Source organism: Ovis canadensis, chromosome 16 (genome assembly GCF_042477335.2).
Source record: "Ovis canadensis isolate MfBH-ARS-UI-01 breed Bighorn chromosome 16, ARS-UI_OviCan_v2, whole genome shotgun sequence".
In the NCBI taxonomy this organism is placed as follows: domain Eukaryota; kingdom Metazoa; phylum Chordata; class Mammalia; order Artiodactyla; family Bovidae; genus Ovis; species Ovis canadensis.
In genome coordinates, this window is record NC_091260.1 from 16,628,353 (window position 1) to 16,637,180 (window position 8,828).

At 45.7% G+C, this 8,828-nt stretch overlaps 1 protein-coding gene across 1 annotated transcript; it reads left to right on the plus strand.

The window, feature by feature from the left end:
- Positions 1–3,666: 3,666 nt before the first annotated feature.
- Positions 3,667–8,619, plus strand: SMIM23 (small integral membrane protein 23). Its single transcript, XM_069556455.1, has 4 exons — positions 3,667–3,744; positions 7,854–7,905; positions 8,106–8,173; positions 8,407–8,619. The coding sequence occupies exons 1-4, from the start codon at positions 3,667–3,669 to the stop codon at positions 8,617–8,619; spliced, it is 411 nt and encodes a 136-aa protein (XP_069412556.1).
- The last annotated feature ends 209 nt before the right edge of the window (positions 8,620–8,828 follow it).

An 8,828-nucleotide genomic window follows, 5' to 3' on the forward strand; every position in this document is an offset into this window, starting at 1 on the left:
CCCAACTCATCACTGCTCTTCAGAGCAGTTTCCTGGAAGAATTCACTGGGTTTCTAGGAAAATGTTTCCGGTTGTCTTCTCTTAACACGAATGTAATTCGTTACATTCAATATGCCATCATTAGTTTAATGGGCAGTGCTTGAGTGTCTGCATATTCCATTTGAAACATTTCCCGGAGGTGAAACCCCAGAGGCCAGTAGCTGCCCATGCGCAAGACCATGGGGATGACACGGGTGGCCTTGTGAAGAGGTCCCAAGTCGGAGCAAGAGGTTTGACATCTGGGCCCCTTTCTTCCGATTGGCTCAGGTAGACCCCTTTCTTTTTCTGGTCCTGAGTTTTCCCATGGAAGGGGCAGTATCTCATGGCACTCAAGACCCTGGAAGCTGGAATCAGCTCCTCAGAGTTCTGATCTCAGCCCTGCTTCCCATGAGCCGTGTAACTTCGAGAAAGCTGACGCAACACTGTGAGTCTTAGGCTCCTCATCTGTAAAGTGGGGATAATAATATTATTTACCATCCAGAGCTGAAATAGTAATACAGTGAGTCAATACATATGAAGCATTTCACACAGAGTCCTGAACTCACTAATTTCTTGACTCATCTTAGTTATGGATGATGAGAAGAAGAAGAATATGCGGGAGAAGGGGGAAGAAAAAGGGGCAGAGACTGTCTGACATTTCTGGATGCCAAACTGGGATGGTCATGGAGCTGAAGAAGGAATATAGCTACTTTTGATATTTCAAAAAATTTCATGGGACTCCCACATCTACTCACCCACAATAAAACCACAAACAAGAATGGCAACTTTCTTTGCTTTTGGCTGAAATTGCATTAACCCCTTGAGGTAAACTAAAAGACTTTGGCGTTAAATAGACCTGCACTCAGACCCCTAGCACAGTGTATAATCTTGAATAAGGAGAGTAACGTCCAGACAGACTGACGGCACCAATCTTGCAGGGCAGTTATGAGGATTAGCTGAGATAATGTATGGACAGCACTTAGCATGGGTGCTGGAACAGAGTCGATACCAGCATGTGACACCTACTACAGCTAATATCCTCCTTGGCTGCCCTGGGCCTCAGCTTCTCCATTGGTGAAATTAAAATCATACCACCTGCTTTTCTCATTCAACAAATATTTTCTGATCCAAGTACTATGAATACTTCACCAGACACAGCTCAGGGCCTCTCAGAAGCCACAGTTTGAAGTTGCTCATTATTCATCCATTCAACAGATATTTTTACTGAACATGTAGTATGTAACAGGCTGCATAATGGGATTTAGAGATAACAATGGCTAATAAAACAGACTTAATTTCCAAATACCTACAGAATCATAGCCTGGAGAAGGTGTAATAAAATAAAGTTAATGAAATACCTAGCATACAGTAGATGCTCAATGAATAAAAGTTCAGTTCAGTTCAGTTCAGTTCAGTCGCTCAGTCGTGTCCGACTCTGCAACCCCGTGAATTGCAGCACGCCAGGCCTCCCCGTCCATCACCAACTCCCAGACTTCACTCGGACTCACATCCATTGAGTCGGTGATGCCATCTGGGTGCTAATCAGAAACTTTGTATGTGTCACTTTGGGAAAGTTAGATAACCAAAATGTTAAAAATTAATGCTATCTTAACACATGGAATTTCTTTGGTAAATGGAGGCTTTTAAAATATGAAGGGAATCCAAAGTGAAATATTTAAATATACACTTAAAACATGTATAGGACCTGTATGCTAAAACTTACAGAATGCTGATCGGAGAAAACCTAAATCAGTGGTGAGGCATACCATGTCCAGAGACTGGAAGGTACAACATAGCAGAGATGACAGTTCTCCCCCAAGAGATCCGTAGGTTCGATGCAATTCCTGTCAAAACTGCAGCTAGGAAGTTTTTTTTTTTTTTTTCAGACAGACATCTTATTCTAAAGTTTATATGGAAAGGCTCAGGCCATAGACGTGCTGAAAATGATCTTGACAAAGAACAAAGTGGAGAAATCGCTCTACTCAATATTAAGGCTTACTGTATGGTTACAGTTAGGACAGTGGGTGTTGGTATAGGGATCGATACACAGGCCAATGGGATGAAGCAGGGAACAAGAGATAGACCCACTCAAATATGCACAATTTAGTTTTGACAAAGATGCAAAAGAAATTCAAAAGAGACATGAAAGCATTTTTTAAAAATGATGCTGATCCAAAAATCTGCAAGCAATAAATGCTGGAGGGGGTGTGGAGAAAAGGGAACCCTCCTACACTGTTGGTGGGAATGCAAACTAGTACAGCCACTATGGAGAACAGTGTGGAGATTCCTTAAAAAATTGCAAATAGAACTACCTTATGACCCAGCAATCCCACTGCTGGGCATACACACCGAGGAAACCAGAATTGAAAGAGACACATGTACCCCAATGTTCCTCGCAGCACTGTTTATAATAGCCAGGACATGGAAACAACCTAGATGTCCATCAGCAGATGAATGGATAAGAAAGCTGTGGTACATATACACAATGGAGTATTACTCAGCAGTTAAAAAGAATTCATTTGAATCAGTTCTGATGAGATGGATGAAACTGGAGCCGATTATACAGAGTGAAGTAAGCCAGAAAGAAAAACACCAATACAGTATACTAACACATATATATGGAATTTAGGAAGATGGCAATGACGACCCTGTATGCAAGACAGGGAAAGAGACACAGATGTGTATAACGGACTTTTGGACTCAGAGGGAGAGGGAGAGGGTGGGATGATTTGGGAGAATGACATTCTAACATGTATACTATCATGTGAATTGAATCACCAGTCTGTGTCTGATGCAGGATGCAGCATGCTTGGGGCTGGTGCATGGGGATGACCCAGAAAGATGTTATGGGGAGGGAGGTGGGAGGGGGGTTCATGTTTGGGAATGCATGTAAGAATTAAAGATTTTAAAATTTAAAAAATAAAAAACTAAAATAAAAAAAAAATAAATAAAAATGATGCTGGAGCAAATGAACATCCACAGACAAAAAAAAAAATTAGAAATAGAAAACAGATCAGTGGTTGCCAGGAATTAGAGAGAGTGAGAGAAGGGGGCAGGGGAGGAGGCAGGCATCCAAGAGCAACACAGGACCCTACAGTTTGGAAATTCTTCTGTATGGTGGTGACTATGATAGTAGATGCACAAATCTAGCCACGTGACAGAATTATTTAGAATTTAAATGCACATACAAATGAATAGAATGAAACTGGGGAGACTAATAAGATTGGTAGATTGTATCCATGGCAATAGCCTGTGGTACCATCCGAGGAGACTGGGTAAAGGATATCCAGGCTCTCCTATACTCTTCCTTACAACTGCACGTGAATCTGTACTTCTCTCAATAAATATTTCAGTTAAAAAATGTTATCATTTTTGAATTTAAAGACTTGCATTTTGTTAAAGATTTGAAAATACAGACGAAAAAGGATCAGAAAAATCACCATCCTGAAATACAATCTTTCAGTGTGTTTCTCTTTCCAGTCTTTGTTGAAAAGCAAGTCGGGGCTAACCATCAGGGTGGTGCAGGGTGGGGGCCTGACTGTCCCCACCTTCTGTGACATCAGAACTCACGGCCTGAAAGATGCTTGGTGACCAGAAGCCAGGGAGGTGGGGGTACCCTCTTCTACCCAGGCAGCCTGACCTGAGGCCATGGTGGTCCACCAGGTGGGCAGCAGGGGCCGAGTGGCAGCCGAGAGAAGGGGAAGCCGCTGTGAGGACAGGAAGCAGGTGAGGCCAGACCAGGGGACATGGCTCTCCTCCCATCTGGGCCCCCTTGGACGCTCCAGGCAGCCTGTGAGGCCCTCAAAGTCAGGGACAGGCTCTCAGCCTGACTCTCCCTAGAGCCCAACCTGGTGGAACCGAGTACAGGGACTCAGGAGCTCCTTCTAGAAGCCATTACTGACGCCTTATCAACTCTCACACTGCCGGCACAAGGAACGCCCCAGAGGGGCGTGGGAGTCTTATTTCGCTTCCTGTTGTATCCCGAGTGCCTAGGTTAGTGCTTGGTTCATAACAGGTGCTGAATGGACGAACAAATGAACCAAAATAAACAGGATACTTTACCTAAGTTGGAGACGTCCTGGAGCCTTTGTTCTAAGGGCTGGAATTCAAAACTCACATAGGATTTCGTCAAAATGGAAAATGTTAGCACTGGTGTGCACAGCCTGGGGCTTCTACTCCTCTCTCTTGCATGTCTTGACATTCCCGAGAGGCAACTGTTATGAACTTCATTTACACGTGGGTAAAGTGAGATTGGAAAGGCCAGACAGCAGAGACACACTGGGATTTGAAACCAGGTCCCCCTGATTCCAGAACCCTTAGCAAAGTGACCCTGCACTGCACTGCCTGCCAGATGGGGAAGCACAGGGAAGACAGAAAAGGCGGCGGGGACGGTCAGCTGGGCACTGCATACAGTAGGAAGCGGTAGGATTTTAGTCTGAGATTACTAAGCAGCCATTGCAGGGGTTTAAGCAGAGCAATACATGACTGACCTATATATGTTTTCAAAAGATTCACTTATACGCTTAATACACCTTTCAACTTCTTTACACTGGACCTCACTGTGAGATGGAGGCCTTGTGGGGCTCTGGCTGTGCTACAGTTTTTGCTGAAAAGTGTTCCTCTAATACCAAACCTTAGGAATGCTCCTTCTAGAAAAGTCATGTAAGTTCTGTGGTCTGAGGAACGCTGACACTCTCATTCTCCCCCCAGAGAGTCACACAGCTCCTTCACATAATGAAGACTCCAATGAGTCCTGCAGCAAGGAAATCCATGTAACTTTACCACAGTAAAGTCCCAAACTGATTCAACTACAGAGGCCTCACTTTCGCATTTTTGAAAGACCTTAGAGCATATCTCAAAATCCATTTTACAGGGACTTCTGTAGGGGACGCGGGTTCAACCTCTGGTCTGGGAGCTAAGATCCCACACGCTGAGTGGTGCAGTCCAAAAACAAAGTTCAAAAAAAAAATCCATTTTACAAATGAGTAAACTGAGGCTCAGAGAGAAGAAGTGCTTTGGCTCAGACTCCATTACAGCACAAGAGAAGGACTAAAACTTAATTTTAGTCCATTTTCCCTGCTTTTGACCTCACTCGGCACAAAAAAAAACAAACAAAAGCCAACTTAGCAGCAAGCATGCAGATCAAGACATCATCCTGTAAAGCACACTGACAGAGGGGTAGCTAAAGAAATGGAAGGAGGTTCAGCCCACGGGATGCTCATCAGCCCTTATAGAGAATGAGTCAGACTATGTTCTTAGATAGGGTTTCCTTGGTGGCTCAGCGGTAAGGAATTCACCTGCAGTGTAGGAGACCTAAGTTTGATCCCTGCATCGGGAAGATCCCCTGGAGAAGGAACTGGCAACCCACTCCAGCATTCTTGCCTGGGAAATCTCATGAACAGAGGAACTTGGCAGGCTACAGTCCAAGGAGCCACAAAAGAGTCAGATACAACTTAGCAACTAAATAACAACAACATGTTCTTAGATAGTCTCAGGGAATATTGTTAAGAAAAGAAAAAAGTGCCCTAATCTACAATGATTTTACATTGGGTGTCCACACCCAGGCAGTTTCTACCCAGATCAAAGTATAGAGCATTTCCAAGACTCCTCCAAGGCCCCTCGCAGCTCACACCCCGTAACCACGGTTCTGAGTTCTAGCATCACAAACGAGTTTTGCACATCCCTGAATTTCATGAATTCGTGGAGTAGAATCAGAGAGTGTGCCCCTTCATGTCTGGCTTTTTTCACTTCTAGTGTGTCTGTGAGATTTGGTCACATTGTTACTATGCAATTTATTTTTATTTTTAAAGTTAACAGCAATTATAATGTTGCTAGTATATATATTTTTTAAAACTATCCAGGAAAGAAACAAATTATGCAAATCTCTTTATCTTCTTTGTTTGTGGTAGCTGGTCTAAATCTTACTTCACAAACTCAGGTACCTAAGAAATGTATTATTTCAAGTCAAATTAAATCTGATTCAACCCGCATCTAGTGAGCTGGGAGGAAAGTCAATGCTGATGACTACTGTCTCTGCCTTAATCCTCTCTCCACTTCTGTTTGCCTGACTTGGTCACTATCCTAACTCACATTGTCTGTTGAAAGCAGGAGTCTCTAAATATCCTGTGCTGAGACCTCCCAGCCACGCCATCAGGAGAGGATACCAGGCCCCTTGCAGACTTAGACTCCCCTTCCGCCTTCACCCACCTCTCCAAAAGGCTCTCTCACTTTTCTCCCTCCTGGATCCTGGTATGTCCACCAAAATCTCCTAAATTATCTTGGACTGACCCAAGTGCCAGGGAGCAATGCTGTCTTCAGGAAGCCATTTCATTCCTGCATCAGAACCCCAAGGGGTAGACTTTCATTTCTGGCCTTAATACAGTAACTGGGGCCAGACTGGCCCTCACAGTCATTGTAAGCGGCCACAAAATTGACGAAAATATACAGAGCAACTATTTTCAGGTGAGGGCAAAGGACAGCACAAAAGTACAATCGCTGAGGGGAAAAAAAAGGGATGGTTGCCTCAACTCTTTCTCCACAATGGTTGCGCCAAGAGCTAGAGGGCAGATAGAGCCCAGCAGTCCTGCTGAGCTGCAGAGTCTGGGCAGGCGGAGCTGCCGGCCTCTGGAGGACAAGGCCTTGGAGGGAAAGAAGGGCTGTGCGCTGACGGCACCCCGGCTCAGGTGGGGATCGCCATGCTCCTCGGCTGTGCGCCGGGGAGTGCATGCAAAGGATTAGCTCACCCATGGCTTACCAGAGGGCAGCTGCTCTGGGGCTGAGAGCAGAGATACTGGAAAGCCAGTTGTGCTGGAGGTAGACGGAATTCTGAGCCAGCTAGAACCAAGAAACTCCTTACCACCACAGGCATCCATCTGAGAGCACGCATCTCACACGTGTGTCTGTACACACACACACACATTCTATATTCATACACTACAGTGTGACTCATCAATAACCCCAAACCCCAAAACGGGCAGATGTCTCAGAAGCATTATCCTGAGTAAAACAGCTCAACAAAAAAGAATGTGATATGTGATTTCATTGATGTGAAGTTACAGGACAGGCAAACGGAGTGACTGAGAACAAATGAGCTGTCCCCTCCTTCAGGGTCGGGGGGAGAGGGAGTTGGCCGCAAAAGCACACAAAGGAATTTTCTAGGATGATGGAAATGTTCTATGTCTTCATTGGGGTGATGCTCCACATGTATGTAGTAGTATGTGTGTGTTCAGTCATGGCCCGACTCTTTGCAACCCCCATGGACTGCCAGGCTCCTCTGTTCATGGGATTTTCCAGGCAAGAATACTGGAGTGGGTTGCCATTTCCTTTGCCAGAGGACCTTCCCAACCCAGGGATCAAATCTGTATCTCTTGCACTGGCTAGTGGATTCTTTACCTCTGAGCCACCTGGGAAGCGCAATCCACAAGTATAGACACTGTTCAGTCACTAAGTCACCCTGATTGTTTGCGACCCCGTGGACTGAGTATAGTCATTATGGTGCATGTAAAATGTGCGTTTTATCATATGTGAATTATACCACAATAAAGCTTACTTTTTAAAATGCCATTTAAAACAAACAAAAAGTAAAAGGCAAAAGTGAGGCAAATAATGAAAATAAAGGTAAGCCTTCCTTCTCACCAGGGACAAAGGAGGGAAGACGCCAAGAAAATGTCAGCAGGTCACCCTGTTATCTAACCCCGTGGTTCTGCGGGTTTTGTAGCAAGCACGTGGGACTCAGATGAACAGAAAAAGTGAATCCCCATTCCTAGCCCTCTGTGAGGGAGGCGGGGTGCTCGTCTACCCTCCAGGGACTCACCCCCTCCTCTTCTTGCCCCCAGACGCTGTTGGCACTGCTGGTCCTGGTGCTCTATGTGGGCACAGGAATAACAGGTGAGCACTGTGGAGCACTGTGGAGGGAGGAGCCCAGAGCTCACAGAGTCGGGAGTGTAATCTGTAGCTGGTTGCACACCACGGGGACCTCCACAGCTGGCCTTCTCCCATCCTTTTCATCCCCCTGGGATGGCCAGCCAAATGTATTCCAGCTCTTGCTCCTTTATCTTGGTAAGAGGTGGTGTTCATACCTGTTTCAGGAAGAAGTTGGGAGGTGTCAGAAAGGATCAGAGAATGTAACTACCCCCAGAATCCTGTGACTTCCCAGGTAACATATTCAAGAAGGGGCATTGAGGATGTCTGAGAAGGCTTTCCATAGGTGTCACTGATGAACTGGGTCTTTGAAGGATAGGTAGGAGTTGGTCTGGTAGAGAAGGTGGGGATGGGTACTTGGGACAGAAGGAAAGCATAGCAAAGGCTAGGGGAACTTGTAGAAACCAGCACAGCAAGAGAGGTCTACAGGAAAATACTCAAGATACAACCTTGGTGTCTGCCTTTTAGGTGTTTGAATACCAGACCAGTGACTCCCCAGAAGAGCCGATCAAGGTCATGAGGACCTGGTTGAAAGAGAACCTGCATGTTTTCTTGGAGAAGCTAGAGAAAGAGGTGCAAGAGCTGGAGCGGCTGGTCCGGGACCTGGAGGAATGGCTGGATGCCCTCCTGGGAGAGGGGCACCCAGAGGAGCTCTGCTCCACCCTCAGAAATCACCTGTGAGGGCAAGGGCTGAGACCTAGGCAGGAGGCCAAGTGGAGAAGGGGGTGAATATTCTAGGAGTTCTTCTAAGAAGGACTGAGCTGTGGCACTTGAAGTTCAAGCCAGCCAAGAAAATAAAACAGTTGAAACGCTAAAAACTGTTGGCACCACTGCTGGTCCATGAGGTGATGCTAGTGGTAAGGAACTCGCCCGCCAATGCAGGAGAAGGA